This window comes from Columba livia, chromosome 14, assembly GCF_036013475.1.
Source record: "Columba livia isolate bColLiv1 breed racing homer chromosome 14, bColLiv1.pat.W.v2, whole genome shotgun sequence".
Classification (NCBI taxonomy): Eukaryota; Metazoa; Chordata; class Aves; order Columbiformes; family Columbidae; genus Columba; species Columba livia.
This window is the reverse complement of record NC_088615.1, coordinates 7,288,531-7,310,461: the sequence shown is the minus strand read 5'-3', so window position 1 is coordinate 7,310,461 and position 21,931 is coordinate 7,288,531. Positions and strand designations below refer to the sequence as shown.

General features: G+C 49.6%; 1 protein-coding gene across 1 annotated transcript; it reads right to left on the bottom strand.

Moving 5' to 3' along the window:
* Positions 1-462: 462 nt before the first annotated feature.
* CSF1R (colony stimulating factor 1 receptor) lies at positions 463-21,479 on the bottom strand. Its single transcript, XM_065029784.1, has 21 exons — positions 21,285-21,479; positions 16,221-16,466; positions 14,562-14,846; positions 13,878-14,014; positions 12,976-13,135; positions 11,952-12,141; positions 10,817-10,932; positions 10,429-10,549; positions 9,618-9,808; positions 8,898-9,010; positions 6,710-6,836; positions 6,128-6,232; positions 5,698-5,808; positions 5,424-5,586; positions 4,998-5,098; positions 4,734-4,852; positions 3,852-3,974; positions 3,620-3,731; positions 3,206-3,305; positions 2,521-2,626; positions 463-2,034 (listed from the first exon to the last, which is right to left on the bottom strand). Exons 1-21 carry the CDS (start codon positions 21,328-21,330, stop codon positions 1,903-1,905), a joined length of 2,904 nt encoding a protein of 967 aa, XP_064885856.1. The 5' UTR covers positions 21,331-21,479; the 3' UTR covers positions 463-1,902.
* Positions 21,480-21,931: the final 452 nt, after the last annotated feature.

The following is a 21,931-nucleotide window of genomic DNA, read 5'->3' as shown; positions in this document are numbered from 1 at the left end:
CAGCTCAAGAAATTACTTGGGCCACCTCACCAGAGCATCAAATAAAGTTATCCTGCTAAATATAGGTAAGGTATAGTTCTTATAAGTGGCAAGCAAGTTGCTTCTGCAGGTGGTTGACTCCCCCTGCTTTACCTGCTCTTGTTCTGCAGCTTGTGCACAGGGCAGGTCCTGAGGTGACTTTTGTAGGTGAGAGTCTGCAGCAGCTGCCGGTAGCTTCTCTTCAGGATGTGTCTGAGAGCCTGGGCTGCAGCTCCTGCTGTGTCTAAGCTGTCAGTACAGATGGTTCTGCTGCCGTGAGCTCCAGTCTGGTCACCAGGGCCCTGCCCTCAGCATTGCACAGACTCAAACACAGTGACTGTTGTCCGGTGTCCCATAACCACAATTGAAGTTACTCTGACATTATATCTGTGCATGGGTACTGCTTCATTTTTCCCAGTTACAGACAGGCCAGACAGAGCAAAGTGCTTTAAAACCTTGCTTTTAATGTTTTTTTTCATTATACAAGATTGAATGCTTCTGAGAGCTGGTAGTAAGTATGTCTGAGGAACTGGACCAGAGCTGCAAGGTGTGAGGATGCGCCAGTGCATCACCCTTGCTCTGATCTGTTCCCCTCTGAGAACAGTCCTTAAAGCCCTGGAAGAGACTTGTTTTGTTAAACATCTTACTTTTATTCTTTATAATGCTGACAGATAGAAATATATTAGCAATTTGTTTAGTAAGGAGGAATGAATCACTTGGTGTTAGGATAAAACTGGGTTTAATATAATCAGAAGTGGCCCACAGTGTAATTGTTCACAGTGTGACAAAGGCCACCTGCCCCACAGTCACTCTGTCTCACTGTAGTTTGCCTGAGTCCTGTCAGTGTTTGTACCTGGAATACTGATCCCTCACCCACCCCGTCAGGTGAAGCCAAGAAGGTTCATTAGCTGCTTCTGGTAGCTACACAGGACGAGGTGGCTGTGGCATTAGTAACCCTCACCAAGAGCTAGGTGAGAAATAAGTTTAAGGGCATTAGGCCCTAGCTTATGAAAAATAATTACCTCAGCTGTTCTATTAAAATACACTCAGGAAAATATGTACAAGAGCATATCTCTAATTGTGACAAAGGCAGTGACTGCTACATTTTTAATAATTCAAAAGGTTTATAGGGTATGTGTCACGTTGATCGTCTCCAGATCTGTTTGAGCTGCCATTCTTTCCTGGATTGGGATTGTGTGCAGCATTCACATGGAAGAACACTGGTTACATCTGTATTTTACCTGAGAAACAACTGCCCCTCTGTCCTGTCACTGGGGCACAAGTTCACATAACCCTGGGGTTGTCTTCTCTCAAACAATCCCTGCAGAAGTATCAGCTGCAGAGAGATAGATTGCATGAGGAAATGTAAAGGTTAATGCGTATTTAATGCTAAGTGAAGGCTTTACCTATATCTAAACATTCACTCTGCAAAGGGAATAGAGCGGGACCACCAAGAAAGAGGGCTGCTGCTGGCATGTGGAGCAGTTGCAGGTTCAGGACTTTGTTCAAGGCACGTGAGTCATTTTTGGAAATGTCTTACTTGGCTGCAACTTGTATTTAAAAAAAAACTACAAAAAACCAAACCCCTGCACAGCATCCTCCGGGAGGTGAGTGGGCAGGTGACAAGGACCTGTGTACCTCACAGAGGGGGAGTCCCAACAGCTCTATGCTATGCTTGAGATAAGACTTTAAGGACCCCATGGTGAGTCTTGGTGTTGAGTCACTCCAGCGCTATCTTTTCAGTGAAGGAGTTGGTAACACTCATAGTTCAGAAAGCACAGAGGGAAGAGCCAAAGCAGGAGGCACCTGTGTCCTTGAGCAGAGCAGAACTCTGTGGTCTGCAGAGCCAGGAGGATGGGGATCCGCCCTGGGCGATGGTACCAGCTAACAGAACTGATAGTTGTTGCTCTTGAGAAGGGGCTGGCCACTCTCCTCTTGCTCGCAGGTCTCCTCGCAGCAGCCGGAGGTATCACAGCCACTGTCTTCCTCGGCAGGGGAGGGGAGGTTGGTGTAGTCCTTGAAAGCAAAAACCACCCCAAGTGCGTTTCAGTCCTTTCAATGGTGTATGACACCTGTTTCTGCACAGGTGACCAGCTGGAGATGCCAACTCAACGCTACCCTGCGGTCTGCCCACAGGGCAGGGCCAGCTGGCAGGACAGGTGTGCCCCTGTTTTCCTGGAGCCGCAGGACAGCCATAGCCAGGAGGCAGTACAGCTTCTGTCCAGCTGCACGCCAAATCCCAGGGCATGGGGCAAGGTTGTCCTATCGCTACTCATATTGCTGCAAATCTGTATTTCTTTGTCTGGTCTCCTTTGGTCATGGTGGGGAGTGATGTAACCCTTCAGCGCAGGGAAATCTCGATTCCTCTCTCTGCTTTCCAGCAGCACTAAACTGCTCCCATCAGTTAAAGGTAAGGGACATCACCAGGAAAGCTGGCCAGGAGCTGTGTTCATGTAGGGAAAAAGCATATGTCCCCCACCTCCCCTCTCCAAAGGTCCTCACCTGCTCCTTATGCACCTCCAGCTCCTTCTGAATGAAGCAGCCGATCTGATCGAAGGTGGGCCTCTGTGTGGGCTCCAGGCTCCAGCATGCCTGCATGATGCTGTACCTGCAGAGCCAGACAGGGACAGGGTGGTCACACTGAGCTACTGGAGGGTCTGTGCCCCCAGGCTCTTCCCTGCAGCACTTTGTATTTCAGGCATACAGTCCTGAGCTGTCCCTTCTCTTCCTGCCTATAAAACCCGTGGTCAGCACATGTGCAGTGCTCCAGAGGAAGGGGAGCACAGAAGTAGATGGAGCAAACTAATCTGTCGACAAGGGGCTTATGCCTCCAGTACTTTTTTCTTTAAGCTTAATCTCATTCTCCTCCTCCAACGCACTCAGATTTGTCTTCTCATAGTCCTAGAGTCAAAAGTAGTGGACCCTTCCCCCCCAAAAAACAGAAGTAATACTCTAGACATCAGCTCTTCCATCTTTCTGTCCATAAACAGAGGAAATATTGAATAGAGCATCATTTTTGACTGTCCCAGCAGAAAGCAACACCCTGATAGGATCCAACCTGAGCCTCAAGGGCAGGCACACCTGGGAGCAGCAGGCACACCTGTGACCAAGGTCTCTGTGCTCTCTCCCTGCCCACTCCCCACCAAGTGTCTCCAGCCACCCTGTCACCCTCAGTGCATACACTCACATTTCTAAGGGAGCGAAGTCGGGCCTGGCCATCTGGTACCCCTGCTTCACCATGCTGTAGAACTTGCTGTTCACCACCATGCCAGGATATGGACTTTTACCTGTGACAGTGACAGGAGGTGACTCTCAGATCAGAGGCTTTGACACAACAGCCTTGTGGGGTGGGAAGAGGCAGTCTGGAGCACTGCCTGAGCCAGTGCTACTTGATCTCAGGGAGTTCTGAGTTAGAGCAAATCATCCAGGATCCATTGCTTTTAATGGTCCCTCTGGAAGTATAACACAGTGTTTTATAGCCCTCATAAAACCCAAATTGTTGTCAATCTTCCTCATTTCTTAGAAACCTTTCTGCAGAGATATTAGGGCAGTGGTAAGCCGTGGGAAACAAAAGAGGTTTGCAAGATGGCTTCTTTCTTACCAAGGGAGAAGATCTCCCAGAGCAGGATGCCATAAGACCATACGTCGCTCTGCACTGTGTAGATGCAGTTGAAGATGCTCTCTGGGGCCATCCATTTCACAGGCAGGCGGGCCTGGAAGAACAGAGTCCTGCAGACTGGGACAATCTGGCAGCTTACACTACACCCTGCCATGCATGCTCCAGCCTCACCCCACCTCCAGTACCCTCTCTTGCCCTCATTTTAATTACTTACGTTGCCTTTCACAACATAGTTTGAATCGTTCATGATATCACGGGCCAGGCCAAAGTCGCAGATCTTGGCTACCCGTCCATCTGATACGAGCACGTTCCTGGCTGCTAAGTCACGGTGGATGCACTGGGGAGAAGAGAGTGTGGCTGAGGCCCAGGCAACATCCCCCAGCAGCCCCAGCCAATTCCCCATGGCCCAGACCTGTCACTGAAACAACACTTAAGGGAGCAAGCAGATCACAGACTGCTTGAAAAGCCCATCAGAGGCACCATGTCACATACAAAGAGGACAGGCTCTCTTTCAACTGCTTCATTTGCAATGCTAACACATGGTGACATTTCATGCCATGTCCTTTAATCACCCATGGGGCAGTCATCGTCCCCATGGTCAAAGCTCGGAGCCAGGGGCTGTTGACACTGGGTCCTCGTCTCTGGAGTGGTCATACAGTTACTCCCTGGTGCCATAAATGAGCCAGCCCTGGCAGACAGCACAACGGCCACTTTCGGTTCCTTGTCCCTGGGGCAGCGGGGAAGCTGCCAATGTGAGAAAGCTTCTCAGAGTTCCTGCCCTCCTGTAAAAGCTGGGGAAAAAACGTTGAGACTAGCACAATGTACAGCTCTGGGCTCCCCCCGTAACACCACCCTGCCGTGATGGCCTGTCCCGAGCCCGTGGGAGAAAAAGGCTCTGAAGGGAACATCAGTCACCAGCATCTCTGAACCCAGCAGATGGAGCAGAGAGGCTCATTTCCAGCAGCAGGGTGCTTGAGCTTGGCCACTCTGTCCAAAATCATCCCAAGCCTTGTGCAAACGGGATGGTTGATGCCTGCTGGTTGGAATGGCATCTCCCAGTTGGGGATGCTGGGGCAGCTGTCTGCTCGGCACTCACGTTCTTGGATGCAAGGAATGCCATGCCCTGGGCCACCTGGCTGGAGAACTGTAGCAGATCAGAGAGATTGAGGGGACGGAGGTCCTCCCTGGTTTCGTGTTCTTCTTCTGAGCTTTTCACTGAAATTCAAAACAAAGTTTTAGAATTGCTGCAAACCTGGTGAGTAACGCAAGCTATGCTGTATCTTGGTTCACCAGACCTAAAGCAGGCAGGATGGCCAGAATAAAGAAATCATGAAAACACAGAAATGAACTTTTAACTCACCCCTGGCTTGCACAGAATCTGATGATGCTGAAGATGATGATGATGACACAGGCTTCATTTCAACATATGTTTCCAAACCCTGGCTTGAAAAGCCACTGTCACTGAGACAGAAACAACAGAGTTGGGGGCAGGCTGTTAGCAACCATCCAGCAGCACCTTCTGCCCTTCTACATATCCACTGAGAGAAGAAACCACATCCCTGCCTGCAGGAAGTGGCTTAGCAAGAGGCTTAAGGGCAAAGGGAAAGTCAACACTGAGGCTTATTTGGAAAGGGGACCTAGGTGTCCTGTGGTACGGGGTTCCATGCACTGCCTCCCCAGAGTTTTGGCTTTAATTTCTCCCCAGCAGAGCCCTCTGCATGCTTCTCCCAGCAAGAACCCAGACCTGCATTGCTCAGCCCTGTGGCCACCAGAGCTCTGCTTTTACCTGCGGATGTATTTCTTCTCTAGGTCAATGTTTTTGTAATCAGCAGTGCTATCTAAAGAGGTGTCCAGGGCAGAATCCTGAATAATTATGGATTCAGCCTTCTTCCGCAAGAAATTCAGCAGATCTCCATAGCGACAATACTCAGTGATAACAAGGATTGGGCCTGGCAGAGAGGCAGAAAGGGTTAATCAAGAAATTATATTACTGTGACCTGTCCTGTGGATTGCAGGTCACGGGGAGGGTCTGTGGGGGAAATAGGGCTGTGGGATTCTACCTCCATAGGTACATGCTCCCAGCAGGTTCACAATATTCTCGTGGTGTCCCAAGTGACTCATGATCTTCAGCTCAGACATGAGAGCCTCCTGCTCATCTGTGTCTGCCGATGCTGCAAGACAAGAGGAGAAGGGCTGCGTGACGGAGGGACATGGAAGAGATGAAGGGGCAGAACAGAAAAAGCTGTAGACAGAGATATGGAATCAAATGAGGAGACACACTCAGAGAAGAAATTTCCTTCTCTGTCTGTGCCTCTGGCCACATGTCCACAAAAATGGCAGCAGCGCGATTCCACCACCCAGCACTTATCACAGGAACATCTAAGTAAGTAGATGTTGCAGCCTGGGAGCATGAACACGTGGTGAACATGCACTACATTCTGCACAAAGGAGCTTGGGGATTTCAGCCTTTGCAAGTTGCTCTGGCCTTACACTTTAGCATCTTCACAGCCACTTTGAGGACCGAATCTTCTTTGCCCAGCCCAAAAGCAGTGGCTTCTACCACTTTTCCAAAGGCGCCTGCTCCAAGAGTTTTTCCTGTAGAGGGGGGAAAAAAGTGTGCTTACAAGATGCTTTGTAGAAAGAGGTTGAGCAGTGGTCCTGCACACAGCCTTGGTGAGGATGTCTGGTGGGTGGGGATTCCTGCTGAGCCCAGGCAAGATGACACATCCCTTAGTCAGGAGCTGGTTAATGTTTCAGGGGAACTCTACTGTGAGCAAAGATGGGATGGAAGAGGCCATGTCCAAACACAGGCTCACCAGCTCCACACTCTAGAAATGCAAGAGGAGGGACATGATCCTCTCAGCCTTCCTTGCAGCAGTGGAGGGCTGGAGGGAGGGTGTACCCTCACTTTTGTAACTGTGGAAAAGGGCAGCAGGCCTGGTTAAGGATGTTGCTGTAATGTCTAGATGCAGCTTTGGATGTTGCCCAGTTGCTTTGGCTCTGTACTTTGGAGCACTCCAGCTCTGCGGTGAGCTGCGTGCTGTCATGCAATGAGCAAGGAAGGTTTCTTACCAAACTGGAGGTTATTCCTGGGAAACTCCCATTTTTCATTGTATGGCAGCTGAGTGGGATCAATGAAGATGTAGTTATTCCCTTCACAGGCCTCGATGATCTTCCACCGCACCTGGTACTTGGGTTTCTGTAAGGAAGAGGCTGCAGTTATTCAATGTCCCCCAAGTCCTGAGGGTTCCCCAGTCCCAGCATGCACTCTAGCTCTCACCCTGCAGGCGTAGAGCAAAGACTGGGGTTTCAGTCCATCAAATATTTCTTGCTTTGAACCTGGACTGAGAGAGGCTTTGCCTGGACAGCCTGGTCCCTTTGCTGTTATGAAGTCCCCCTCAAGTCATCTCTTGCCTCTTTCACTTAAAGCAGCCCACTACCCTCACTTGGGATGGCAGAGCTGGACAGCCACCATGTCCCCCCACACCAGTGGCTGAGCTGTGACCAGCTGGTGCCAGAGGAAGATGTCCCTGCTCTGTCCCCTTCCTTGGTACCCTGTGCTGCTGAGCACATCAGAATGGTGGAGCTGGCCCAGCCCTGCCTCCCTTACAGGGGGAAAAAAAACCATGGGGAAAGAGAAGTAAAATCTCTCTTTTCCACAAATCTCATAGCAGAAGCAACCAGGCAAGGACAGAGAAAAGCGGTGCTGGAGTCTGTGGGCAGAGGCGGTCTCCAGCTTTGCTGGGTGGTGTTGTTCATGTTGAGGGGGCTACAGAGCCAGGCTGGAGACACATACAGAGAAAGGCAGCAAAATAGCTTGTCATGAGAATACTGTGTGTGGGCTTTGCTCCTGTACAAAGAGACAGGAAAGGACCCACAACCAGAGTGGCAAAGGTGGTCTCAGGTCCACCAAGGCAGGCAAGGGAAACACGGGTGGAGTGATCATGGCTGTGGTGAGTCACCTCATGTCCCAGATACTGGGAGGTGGGTCCTGAAATGCTTCTCCTTACCACTTCCCCTGGATAGTTGCAGAGAAGGATGCAGCATGCGGGTAGGTGCCCAAAGCTGGGTAGCACAGGCGTGAGGGACCATAACTGAGACAAACAGACCTGTGGTTTTGATGCAAAGCATCCGGTTGTTTCCCCCCCAACACACACTGTTTCTTTTTTGATTTGCCTGAGAGTTGAACATCCATGCCCATGCAGGCTGTTGAAAAAAGGCCCAGACAGGAATGTTCCAAAACAGCACAGTTTCTGCTGGAGGTCCCTCATAAAGATTGCCACAGGCACTCAGTTTATTTGCTGTTGCATGCTACCAGAGGGTGAGAACTGCTGCTTTCTGCTCCACGGTTCACCTAGCACTGCAGCAATCAGCCATGGCTCAGGAAGCCCATGACTGAGAAAGAGAAGATTGTTTATAAACATGTCCTGCTTCTCTTGGGCTGGCAAGGCCTTCCTGAAAGCTGTTTCTTCTAAGCCATGCTTACATATCCATCCACCTCTTTATCTCTGGTCTACTGGCCAAAGACAGCTCTGCCTGCGAAGCTGTAGGCGCTTGTTTGGGAGAGAGGTCTGCTGGATCTTCTGACAACCAGCACCAGAACTTTGCTGCAAAATTTGCAGCCTTGATGGGCTGTCAAAGGAAGGGTGTGAAAAGGGAGAGCTGAAAAACATGAGATATTTCACCCACTGATGAAGCAGAAGTGGCTACTGATTGGTACAGTTTATGGAAACAACAGAGAAGGAATCCAAATGCTGAAAATGAGTCTTGCAGAGAAAATGGGGCAAGTTCTTGTGTAAAAATAGTGACCAAGTCTTCCTGGAGACAAACACCTTCTAACATCATCCTGTTTCCCCATAAAGACAGCTTTTTAAAAGCAAGGAGGAGAATAAAAAGTAGATGCAAGATGCAAACCACTTCTTTTTTTCTCTCTCTCTCCTTAATTTGGTTTGTGGTTCATGGTGACCAGAGCAAAATCAGCTTCACGAGACAGCACAGAGCGAGCACCTTTGGCTCCAAGGAATATCCACATTGACTTCTGGGCTGCAAGAGTGAGGCACCAGGGTGGGAGAGGTGTAAACACTCTGGGTTTGGTGCATGAGCCTTGCCCTGCAGCAGAAAACTCCTGGGGGAAGTTGGGAGGCAGTGGAGGTGACCTGCGTGGTACCTCCCCGCGGGATGGTCCCTGCCTGTGGCTGCCAGCAGAGCCAGTGAGGCTGGGCAGGCCCTGCAGCTCTTGCCCTGCAACAGGGAATCTGACCTGGTTGTACTTGTAGAGGAGGAAGAGGAGTAGGAGGAGCAGTAGGACCGATGTGCCTATGCAGGTGGAGAGAATGGGGCTGAAGAGCTTGTTTGGCGGGGCCATGATACTTCCTGGAGGAGCAAAAAAAAACCAAAACCAGGGATGAGTAAAACACTCCTTTTTCAATCATTACCACCTCATCTCTAGACACATTTTGCTCAGCTCTTCACTTAGGCTTCCCCTGCATGCAACACAACCCATTGCAGGCCTTAAGGACACCCAAAAGAGCTGCTGGGAACTGAGGGCAGTTCTTGATGCCAAACTCAAGGCTGCGATGTTTCCCCCTGTGCACCCCAATTTCCACACAAAGACAATCATGTGCAGGTCAGACTAACTGGGGACCCAGATCTGTGCAGCAAGAAGAGTCCAATCAAAAGATACAAGCCCTGTACTCCAGCTGGCTGAGCTGTGCCCTGGAGCTGGACCCTGCAGTTATCAGGTGGTCATGGTGTGGCTCAGCCTTTGGCATCAGGTTCTGTGCAGCCAGCAATTCCCACATGGCTACTAGGACTGCCAAAAACCGAAGCCTCCCCACCTCCTGTGAAGACAGAGGGCTTGTGGAATTTATGCCACCACTCTTACAAGACAATAGGGATGTATGTATGCATGTATATATTTATAGGAAGATGGGCCCTCAAATTCTCCCCCACTATGTGAAGCTACCAGTTTGTATCTTACTTGTGATGGTGAGTGAGTGAAGCATGTCAGAAGAGTTCCCCTCTCGGTTAATGGCCAGGCAGCAGAAGGTGAAGTTGGCACCCAGCTCCTGAAATGGGACAGTGCTCTCCACCTCCACCTCTTGGAAGGGCAATACATTCATCACCTGGGGACTGGAGTCATTCAGTAGCAGCCTATACTCCTCGTTGTATCTGCAGAGACACCAAGCAGGAGAGAATGAGTGTTCCTCTGAAGCACAGTTGCTCTTAAGTTAATTGGAACCTGTATCAGGCTGGAGATGAGACACTGGGAATTAGGGCTGCAGCTCTATGAGACAAGTTACTCACTGCCTGGTTAAAAGACCTTTCCCTGAACATCAAAGCACTATATAGATAGAGCTTTAACTGCCTTTATGTAGCTACAGCTGTGTTCTTGCAGCAGTTCCCTCCTTGGACAGGGCTGGTACTGAGACACAACCACCCCTGTCCAGGCAGCTGCAGTTGCCCTCCATCACACTGTAGCTCAGTATGCCTGTGCTCTGTGGAGTTTCAAACCTGTGGAGGTCCTAGAAAAATTACTAAGACCAGCCAGCATGTACTCTACAGTAACCTCTTCAAGCTCAGGACTTCAGGAATAAGTACCTAGCCGCTGTCCTCAAACATTCCCCAAGAACCACTTTTTTTGGCAGAGCAGCCTCCTCGTTGCCGTTACTGAACAGCGCCTGCTATGTTGCCTGTAAGCAAGTCCACATGGTGCTGATGCTCAGCAAGTGCTAGCACAGCAAGGGCAAGTGCACGCCTTGGAGGTGCTCAGTCCTCTGGGCATTTCTTACCTGTCAGAGTGGATGGGGCACTGGTACCACTCGATGCGTGGGGCAGGGTAGCCGATGGCCATGCACTGAAGGATGCTGGAGTCATTGGCTGGCACCTTGATTTTGCAGACCCTTGGAGGAGCTGTTGGGGAAGGCAGATAAGCAGTGAGTGCTATGACCAGAGGAAGAACACATTCCCTGTGCTCTGATTTACTTTCCATGTGTGCAACAATAAAACATCAGGAACCCCTGTGCTACACATAGGTTTGGGCTGGGTCCCAGATGCTGTCTGGCTATGTCCTGTGGGCGCTGGGCTGGAAGCATCCTGGTACCCAATGCTAATTGCTGCCAGCTGGGCAGCAGCCCCAAGGTAAGCAGGGTGAAAGAATGGGCATTGCCGAACACTTACATTTCACAGAGATACTGAAGGTAACTGATGCACTGGTCTCATTGTTGAGGGCATAAAACGTATAGAGACCTCCCTCTCCTTCCTGCAGGCGGTTCAGGAAGAGCGTGTTGTTATACCTGCTCACAAAGAGAGAGTAAACACCATGAAGAAAGCTGTGCTGAGGAAACACAAACATTCAGTCTTTGCTCAGCAAGATGCAGCTGCTTCCCTTGCCTTGGAGTGGGTGAACACATCCCAGCACTAATCCCAGCCCACAAGGGGAATCTGCTACTTGCTTCTCCAGGGGAAGGAGGGATGGTCTGGTCTTCTTTTTTCCACCAAGTGCACAGCACTTCTGAAAGGCTACAGGTGAATGAATGCTCAGGAAGGAGAGTTTAACATCTAAATCTTGTCTTTGAAGGGGGAGAGGATGCTGGTCCCCCTGTCTTTGACAGAATGAGTTATTCCTCCCATTTCTTAGCCCATCGAGTCCTGGTCCCTAGTGCCCTCTGCCCCTCATTTCTCAGATACCAATGCAAGAAAAAGTTCTCCCTAAAGCCATCGTGCTTGCTGAGTGGCACAGTTCCTCTCCCGTGGATTATTTTAGGTTTCTAAGAAAATGAAAGGGGTGTTGCCAAAACTCTGTAACAAATGGAATTATTCTCCTTGTTTCACTCTCCTTTTGGCCTCAGTTGGCTGTAGGCTTTGGAAGAGCAGGGTTGTGCCTTATCCAAGGCACCAGGTCTTATCCACACAATATTTCTGGCTTCACCTGACATGGGGCATACAGTCCCTCTCCAGACTGCAGAGAATGAGACAAGTCTGAGCAGCAGCAAGGGGATTCAGGTTTTTGTACTGTTCATTCACTCCTACAATGTCTTCCTGCAAGGAGAGTGCAAATCTGAACAACCAGACCACAGATGTGATGCCACAAGGTTTTCTAAAGGGAAGGCTGCCAAGTTAGACAGAGGTCCTCCTTGACCTGATCAGACATGCTCACTGTGGTTTGCTAATAGTACTGGAAAGACAGAAAGGCACAACAGTTCCTTTCTTTAAAACCGGAGTTTTCTGCGAGTAGCATGAGGTCTGCCTGTCTCACACTGAAAGTGTTGCTGGAAACATACCATTGCCAATGTAGAAGAGAGAGAGCACATACCAGTTGTTTCCAGAAATCATTTGGCCCTTGAATGTGGTACTCCCAGAGTTCTTCAATGGGTTCGTGTGCTCCCAGCCCCAGTGGAGAAGTTTTGGGTAAGCCTCAATGTGGACCTGCAGCTTCAGACTCTCCCCAACAGCGACCTCCTGGCTGGTGGCTGGCACTGGCGTCAGGAACACAAAACCTCTCTCTGCAGGATGGAGGAGAGCATGACCATGAGCAGGCATGGCCAGAGACCTGAAACAAGCTTATACCAGCTTCATAAATGGACCGTTATTGGAAAGGGCAGCCTCGGCTGGGAGACTGGAGGAGGGAATGAGGCATTACACAGATTATGTAGCCAAAGGAGTACTTTTAAATTGCTTCTTTGTCAAGGCAGCTTGGATTAGTGTCTGCCTGAGGAGAGCTATAAAATCGTAGTGAACTCCCATGGGGAAAGAGGTTTTACATGCTGTATCCTAATGAGTGATGAGGCTAAAACTGTATCTCCTGATTGTCTGTAGAAAACAAGCCCCTTAGCTAAACTCCTGGCTTCTCACTTGGAAACAACTCAGACCATGTGCTGTTTCTGAGCCATGGCATGCAGCAGCCTCTGAGGACAAATTTTCTTTCTTGAGATACCAACAAGAGTATAATAGACATGAGTCCTCCTATGTGGATTTGTTACTGGAAGAGAGAAAGCTCTATGCTCTGCTCATGTGGCTTACCCTTCCTTCTAGCCACCCTTTTGTGGGTAACATTGCCCCATTGTTGTTTTAAAGCTGTTTATAAACACAAAGAAATCGAGAAAAGATTTCCAGTTTTCATTCAGACTCCAAAACCTGTCCTCCTGCACCTTAAGATGTCAGGGGAATACCAGGTCCTTCCCTAGCGGTTCCACAGTTCTCTTGTGAGCCTTCACACACAAGCAAGAATGATGTTACCAACAACAAAACCAGGAACAAGATGGAGGGCAGAGTGGCAAGTACTCAAGGTTATGTGTGATTCAGCCCACACCTTCCTGATCTTTTGGGCAAGCACTCACCTACTACCTGAAGCATCGTGGAGGCATTCCTGAATCCTGCTGAATTGTTAGCTATACAAGTGTACGTCCCAGTATCTTCCATGGTCACCGACGGAACAGACAGGATGTCACTGATTAAATAGTTCTCATTTTCAAAGCTAAGCTTTTTAGTTCTCCTGACCTGTCAGGCAGAAAAGGAACATCAGGCACTTTCTTGAAAGGGCAGAGCATGGGACTAAATAATATTTATGACACACACACCCATCCCCTCCTGTTCTGGGCAACTGAGCTTTGTTATAGAGCCTCTGTCACTGAAAACTATCTCTGTGGAGACCAAAAACCATATTAAACCCAAGTATTCAGGACAGATATTCTACAGCAGTTAGGGCTGTAGCTATTGTCAGCCTTATAACTGCAAGCTGTGTGATCCAAACCTATCTTGTATGTTGTTTCAACTCTTTAATAAAGGCATCAGACATGATAGGGACTTCTAGCAAACCTTATCTGACCATCTAGCAGTTAAAAGTCAGCACAACAGCGATTTTTGAAATGCATTGCCGTTCTTCACCCGTATCTTTTCTTCAGGGAACTCTGTGTCCTGAACATGTTTGCTGCTTTATAAGCCCTGGCAGGGCTTGGTGGAAAAATGTTGCCTTAGTAGGTACCGTGGCTCCTGCTCCATGAACCCAGCTGAAATAACATATTTCTCTCTTGCAACAAGACCCTGATGATGGGCAGGTGTTTCTTAGCCCTGTGTCATCCCAAGGAAAGGTTGGTCATATGCAGACTTCTACAGCTTGTTTAAATAGCTGCTTTGGTTGGGCAGTTCAAGACTTTGCTGCAGGTAACTTGGGGCTGGGCAGCTCTTACCACCCCCAGTTTCCGGGAAAGCCCTATTCCCCTCTCAAAGGTGCACGACTTACGCTCTTTGCTGCTGTCACCCATCTGATGTCATACTTATGGGAAGGAGCAATTACTCTACACGTGACTTCGAAAGTTTCACCGACAATTCGCACATGGTCTATCGGGTCCATCATGACCGACACAGGCTTCTCCCATGCTACACAAAAGCAAGCAGAGAGACATTCAATCGCAGCTGGTCTGGTGACCCTATGTGCTCTGGGGACTCCCTAGGGCCTGGCTACCTTCTCCTTTCCATCCTCTTTGGTCTCTTTACCCCCAGCCTTCTCCTTCCCCAGGGATCATCACTTCTTTTTGTGCACATGTCTATGGGAAGCAGTACAAGTGAGGGAGAGCACAGCAGTCAGCACCATGGGTTGAAAGGGAAGGGGAACCTTCAGCCATGGTTACATCCTGAGCATCAGAGTTTGAGGACTTGCAGAACGTTGGGGAGATGGGTGGACTTTTTTCTCTGTTCTATAATACTGCCTGCAAAGGTCTGAACACTGCTGAAACCATGGAGACCCGCCTGAAGGAGCCAATTTACCAGAAGCTAATGGAATTTTGTCCCTATTAAATATCCTTTAAAGATAGCAGGTTCAGAAGGTCTTTCCTACCACTAGTGAGGAGATTTTCCTTAACTATCTACTGTAGCCAGCTTAGATATTGCTGCCTCCCTGAGGACAGCAGCAACACCAACCCTTTACCTTCTTCCACAATCAGTCTTATTCTTGATGACTTCTCTGTTTTTCCGTTTATCATTGCTTGGCATCGGTAATAGCCCTTCTGCTTGCTTTGCACATTGTATAGTGTTATTCCTTTCTCAGTACTGAAAGAATAGTTTGTCCCGGGTGAGAGACGAGAGGCGCCATCCATTATCAGTGTCACGCTGGATCCGTACTCAGGCGCCGTGATGAGACAAGGGAGCTCAGCATTACCACCTTGGGTCACAAAGGTCCTGAAGGTTGGGACGTACCACACATTATTTGGATCTGCAGAGAAGACAAGGTAGGCCAGAGAATGAGATCAGAAAATGTATTGAAGCTGAAAAATACATTCGAGAAAAGGCAAGAGTCCAGCATTGCTCCCCAGTGGGAGTTGGGTGCTGGGGCAGCTCTGCTCAACACCTGCCTGACTCAGCCTCCAAAAACTCACAGGACAAGCTCAATTCCAGCTAAGGCATTTGAGGAGAGCACAGCAATCAACTCACATATGCACACAGGCAAGAGAGACTGAGAAGTGTGCTTACCTCTAATCAAACTTTTCACCATGGTGTTTTATTTATCAGACGTCCAGCTCCCCCGGTACAAGGGAAAGGGTGAACTCAAGTGGTGGAGCTACCACAGCATAACTTTTTCTGAGGTAGAAGAATGTCTGGGGCTCAGGTCATGTTGTGAGGATGTGATTCATGTGACTCAGTCCCTTATCTGTGGTACTGGTAATATGGTTCTCTGATTTCCCAGTCTCACTGCTCATTACAACACCAAAAAGACTTTCATCTCTGTTTTTTCAGGAGGGGAAGCCAAGGTAAATAGAATCATGGAATTCTTCTGGTTGGAAAAGACCTTTAATATAATTAAGTCCAACCATTAACCTAGCACTGCCAAGTCCACCTCTAAACCATGTCCTTAAGAACCTCATGTACATGAAACATTTAATCTGTTAATCCCTTGTTTGAAGACCGTATTTTTTGAAGCACAGCAGCCAGGAGTCATTTCAGAGTGATCAGAAGAGTCCATATTTCCCTCTGCACCAGGACAGGATCCCACCTGGGGAGTGTGAGCTGGCAAGCAGGACACAGCCCTGTGCTCTGGATGCCTGGGCAGGTGACACTTTCCAAGTTCTTCACTCTCAGGGCTTTCCTGTGACAGCTGGAGGGCAGTGGACATGCCAACACTGCTGTCACACTGCTTTGCACAAGCCCAAAGAGTAACAAGACCTCTTTAGTGGGGATGAGGTTCTCATGACCTCTCCATCAGCACCCCTGGATCAGCCTTTTGGGGCAGATGGAAGAAAGCTGGGTTCCCACTGCCCAAGCAAGGTGAGTTCTTGGTTGTATCAGCTTTATAGCTTGGATAGAATCATAGAATGGCATGAATAGGCTCATAGAAAAGCATGAATAGAAATGAAGGGAGAGGTCCAGGCCATATGCATGACATGTAGATGCTCTGTACTCTACCCCAGTGCTTCAGCCACAGACCTCATTTTATGTGGGCTTACATGGTTGTGGGTAAGCCACTGCCCCACCAGGAGCCTGTTCTACTCCCCCAAATACACAGAGAACCACAGATGACCTGTGTAATGGCTGTGCTCTCTGAAAGGCAGCTGCTCTGCCAGCACAGGTGGGAAGAGGGAAATGTGTTTACCTCGCACAAACAGATGCACGGTTGCAATGCCCTTGTCACTGCTGTTGAGATAAGCACACTTATAGGTGCCCGTATCCCTGTAAGTGGCCTTGGGAATACTGAGTGTGCTGCTGGTGTGGTTGCTGAACGTATCCTTTCGGCTTTTCCATTCAACTTTGGACTCTCCTGAGCAGTGCAAGGTGACTGGATCACCCGTGTTGACAACCAGAGCAGGGAGGTCAGGACTGATCACTGGGGATGCTGAGCCTAAAAAAAAAAAAAAAGAACAAATGCAAGAAAAAGAGTGAGGATGCAAAAATGATGCTTAAAGATGTTCTGTTGGAGTTCACACTGGTTGGTATGGAGTAGCTCAGCGTCAGGAAGAAGCTGGGTTTGGGGTTCAGACTGGCCTTTTGGCTTACCTCACTCATTACTCACACATTCTCCATCCCGTCAGACCAATATGGCCTGATACTCCAAGGAGTGAATTTCAGGGAATGGAGAAACCCCCACATGTGAACACAGAGAGCACCGGGACAGAAAAAAACAATAATCTGGAGCTGATTAGGCCAGATGCTAGCTTGGAAGTTATTCCCATTGGGTTTTGTTCTTTGTTGCAACAGTTTCCCTTCTGTGGCAGAGCTGGAGTCACTGTACGAACTCGGTTAGTGCGCAACACCATTTGGCGAAGTTTAAGCCAAGTCCAGTGGATGGGACTCCCTTTCTTGCATTGGTGCTGTGCTGATCTAGAACAGACTTGGAAAACTTCTGCAGAGGAGTTCAGAGCATTTTCCTCACAGATACTGTCAAATCGTTATGAAGCAAAGCAAACTGGGTGACAGAAAAGCTAAATGGCTCACGAAAGCTGTAGTCATAAATACAGCACAACTAGCCATGTTGACACCGGCATTCCAACACAGCTGGATTTTGGATGTTATCTCCACTTTGAAGATGGTTTCTCCACTGGCTGAATAAAGGGGAACCAGGGTCCCACTCCAGCCCTTAGCATCAGAGGGAAATATTTCCCCCCCCCATTTTGCCACATCAGCGAGTTCTTTGAGTCAGCATCTATATTTAGGGAGGGGGGAAGTGAGAAATGAATCAGTGCCGTGGGGCTGGGGAAGAAGCGGCACAGCCACCCCCACGCCAGGCCCTGGGCAGGACAGGAAACACATTGCGAATGGCTATCTGTGCTCAGGGGGCTCTGCACGCCCCTCCAGCCCCCATTGAGGGCTATTCTCCCACTTCTGCTTCCCTTCCTGGCTGCTAACCCATCCTCACATCTTACAGAGACCCATACTCAGGTTCAAATAACAATAAGTGGAAAGGTAGCTGCCCAATTTATCAATTAAGTGTTGCTCTGGAGTGGTGGGAGCAGAAACAAGGGCTGAGTTTGGTCTTGTGATGTCTCAAACTTACAGCAGACTGCTCTGGACTTGCAGGGGCTCTTCAGTTGAAAGATTTGTTGTCCAAATGAACATAAACCCCGCAGTTTTCAGGAAATGGGAGAGGACAAAATACCCTATAATGGCACTATTAGTCCAGCTGCACCTGCATATCCTTCAGGGGAAAGGGGAACAGTGGCCAGATGTTACAGCCCTTCAACACCCAAACCTGTTGCAGGGAGGAGAGAAGAGAAAGTGGCTTCTGGCCATGGGTACCCAAGACAGTTTAAAATACATCTCTTCCCAGGTGCTGCCTTGGACATGGCTAACAGAAGCAACACACACCCATCCTAATCCAGCCCTGCTCACAGTTCTCCCTGTGCCTGAAGTACAGATGTGTCCTGTGCTACCAGCTGCACTGGGGGCTGTAACAACAGAACCTGGCCATCAGAGCTCCAAGGGCATAATTTAGGCAGTCTTGGGCTGCTGCCTCTCTCTGCACAACGAAGCATTGAGAATATGAGACCTGAGGCCCTGAAGAGCATTTCTGGTGCGTGACAGTGAAGCAGTTGCCCAAGGGAAGCCCAGATGAGGTCTGGATCAAACTCCCTGGCCCTGCGGGAAGAAGCAGAGAACAGGGAGCTTCGGAGTATGGAATATTTGACATATTTGATGTTTTATTTCCCTAGGGTGTTGGTGGTTTTTTTGTTATTGTTGTGTTTTGTTTTTCTAAGTGATGTTTTTATCTTTCTGTGGAAAGAGGAAAAGCCTCATTTATTCCCAGAATAGAGAAAAACAGAATCCTTAGCAAAGCCACATTTTCCACATATCTGAGGTACAATGTTCCTCCTTTTTTGCTAAGCTGTGTTTTCTAGTGGGGCTTGACACATTTGTGTTGCTTTTGCTCTCTATCACAGGATGTTTTTCCCTCGCCTACTCTCCGTTATATCTATCCCTTCATGTCCAAGGCTTCAGCACCATTTAATGGGGGAGCCAAGCTTGTTGACCTGCAGCTGTGTTCAAACTGGCTGAGGGAACAACCATGTTGTAGTTGGTCCTTGGTTTGGGCACAGCAGGAGGACAAGACAGACAAGAGTCATGTCACATTGTGTCCTTTTTGTCATCAGCCTCTAGTTAGTCCTGAGATGCTCTGGCCAGAAAAGGCTCAGAGTAGTTGCTCTCCCTAACAGTGAAGACACCAGCAGCCTTCAGGCTATCACTGGAGACTCCTGTCGATGGCACAAGCGAGGACAGACAGGGCAGAGATGCTAAATGCAATGCCAGGTGAAGGCCACCCAGGCATCCCCTCCTTTGTGTGTTCTTGGGGACAAGTCAGACCAGCAGGTCCTTTTCCAGAATGGGGAAGCAGGGTTGCTGGGAGAGGCCTTCTCCCTGCTGACCAGTGTGCAAACTTGCACAAAGCCCAAGGATGTCTCTCTGCTGCTCTCCAGCAGCTTCCGCAGGATTGCCAGTAACTGCTGGCCAAAGGTTTTACCACACTGGGGTTGTGTAACCATGACCTCTAGTTACAGCTGCAGGCTCTGTCCCTGCCTCTCCCATGCCAGCCAAAACACTGCTTTCCTCTGCTGAGGGTTTGGAGAGGGTGAGGAAGGAGAAGCGAAGGTTTGTGTGACACAAAGGCTCAAGAGCCTTAGCACAGAAGCCAGCCATCAGGACCTTGAACTGGTCCTGGGGGATATCTAGGCTAAGGTCTGGCCCTAGGAGGGACCCATACTAGGCCTGAACTCTCCTTGCTCCCCACTCAGTGATGGGAGGGAAGAGCTTGGTCTCTCAGGACACCTTCCCCAGCGTCACCTGCAGTATCTGGGCAGGGCAAAGGGGTACTCATCATGTCTCTGCCTGGGGCTTCTACCTCAGAGGTTTAGGTTCATCCACAACAAGAAAACTAAAGAAACTGCTGGAAGAGATCTCAAGATGGCCAAGAACACAAATGGGAGCTGGTCAGATTTCAAATCCTTCCTCTGCTTGATCTGAACCTGGGATTTGAGACCCTGGCACTCCCCCAGCAAGAGCCCAGACCACAATGGTCATACCCTGGGTGCCCTCAGAAGATGCAACAGCAATCCAAGAGTTAGAAGAAGGAAGCCAGGCTTTAGCTTCAGCTTGAAGTTGTTGCTTTGGACAACCCTGGCATGCTGCAGCTTTGCGCTACAGATGGCCAACAGTGCTGGTACTCAGACAAACTTGTGTCTAACACCCTGACACGGCAGACAGCGTCTGGTGATAATGTCACAGCTTTTCCTAGTGCCTCAAGGAACCTTCAGAGAGATCCTCATGAGACATCATTACGATCTCTCACACATCTTTGTCAGACCTGCCTTATTCCTATTGACAACCCCTTTCCCAGCACAGCAGACCTGGAAAAATCCCATTCAGCACATGAAAGATGTGACTTGGAGCGAAACCACATAGTGCTACAGCCAGAGGGATGCACATTTCCAGGGCTGAAAATATGGACGCAGCAGTGGCTCAAGAGGGATACACTGCCTCCCTGTTACATGCCAAATGCATTCCCCTCAAATTGCTTCCTTCCAGAGGGAACTTCCCACTAGTCTCATTGGGTGGGAAGCAAGCTCAAAATGAAAACAAAGGAAAGTGCCGCACAAGATCTGAGAAGCTGCGAGCACTTAAGGTCCAAGATTAGTAATACTGGTTTCTGTCTGTTTGGTTGAAAACCTCAAAATAAGCTTAGTGACTCTTGAGGCTGACGGATTATCACCTCTTGACCATCTCTGCAGCCTTAAAAACCAGGTGTATTTACCTTTCCTCCTTGGCTGCACAAGTTCAGTTTCCATCAAAAGGTCTAACAACTGGCTTTACAGACCTGGTGTGTCTGCCAGCACCACCAGAAAACATCAACCCTCAGACATCTCCAGCCAGGCACAAGGTGCATTGGACGGTGCATTGGCACAGTCCAATGCAGCCAACTTTCCCAACTCTTTCACCTTAAGGCCAAACATCTTTGCCCCATTTAGTCAAAGTGCTATTTCAGACACTACTTCCCTCAGGGCACACTTTCAGCTGAGCCTTTCTTTCCTCCTAACCCACTCCAGACCCAAACAGTGGGAAGCTTCCCTTTCCCGTCTCCCCATTGCCAAGGCTCTTCCTACACTATGTGCACCTCTCTGTATCCCTTGGCCTTGCCCCAGTAGTGCTTCAGGCAGCCAAGAGTGAGCCCCCAGCACAGCCGGGCTCCAGAGCCAAAGCAGACTAGCAACACACCACTGTCCTCCCCCTACAGTGACAGCCAGTTCTGGGTGGTCTTCAGGAAGCTACGACAACCCAGTCTGCACTAAAGCCAAGGCAGTGTCTCTTCCCTGCTGTGCCATGGAGCAAATGTTCTCTTGCCTGCTCCCTGCCTCTGATGAGGCTCCTTGAACCCGCTCCACAGCAGCCGCGGCTGCCTCATTCAGCAGGATCCAGAAGCAGGAACCGCCCCAGCCCACAGCAGGGTTTTGCTAGACGCAATCAGGAGTCTGGCTTTGTGATCCCCTGCTAGGATCCAAATGCCCTTCAGTTCAACTTCAGCATTGCCCCGTCCCAAGCCCTGCTGAGGCTGCCACCCCTCCTTGCCCAAGGAGGGATGGAGCACTTAAACCAGATGTCCAGGAAACCCTTGCCGCATCCCAAAGCTGCACCAGAGAGACATCAGAGGGCTTTGGGGGGCTGGTGGACCTACCGTGCCAGATGCCAGCTGCGGTGAGCAGCAGGAGAGCAGGACCCATGTCCCCAGGGAGTGTGGCGTCCCCAGTGTGGAGTGGGAACACGGATGAAGGATCCTCTTGAGCAGCGGACACTTCTCCTCGCAGGCACCGTCCCCAGTACTCCCCCAGCAGGAGCTTCTTCTTTCTGAGTTGACCACAAGTTAAGAAATTCCCCTTTTTTTTTGTTTGTTTTTGAAACAGGAGGAAAAAAAAAAAAAGCAAGCAATGTTTTGAGATGTCACTGGTGACAAACCCCCTCGGCAGAGGTGGGGCCAGGCATGCACCCCACTGTTGGGGCCACCTTGCTGTCATGGACCCTGTCTCAGGGAGGGGTTCAGCCCCAGATCACTCCTCAGGGCTGGTGGGGACCACTGCACCATGCCAGGGTTCAGGACAATCCCAGTCCACCCCGGCTACTGCCACCAAACCCCCAGGGACTGCTGTACACTCTCTTCTTGGGGACACAAAGAGACCAGCCAGAAACTGCCCTGATAGCAGAGGTCTCCATCTCACCTCAGCAGGACAGATTTTACCTCAGGCCCTTCAGCTCTCGCTGGCTTTGGGTCCCACAGACACACACAGGAACATGGCCACCTCCCCCACAACCAGCCCAGGGCAGCTC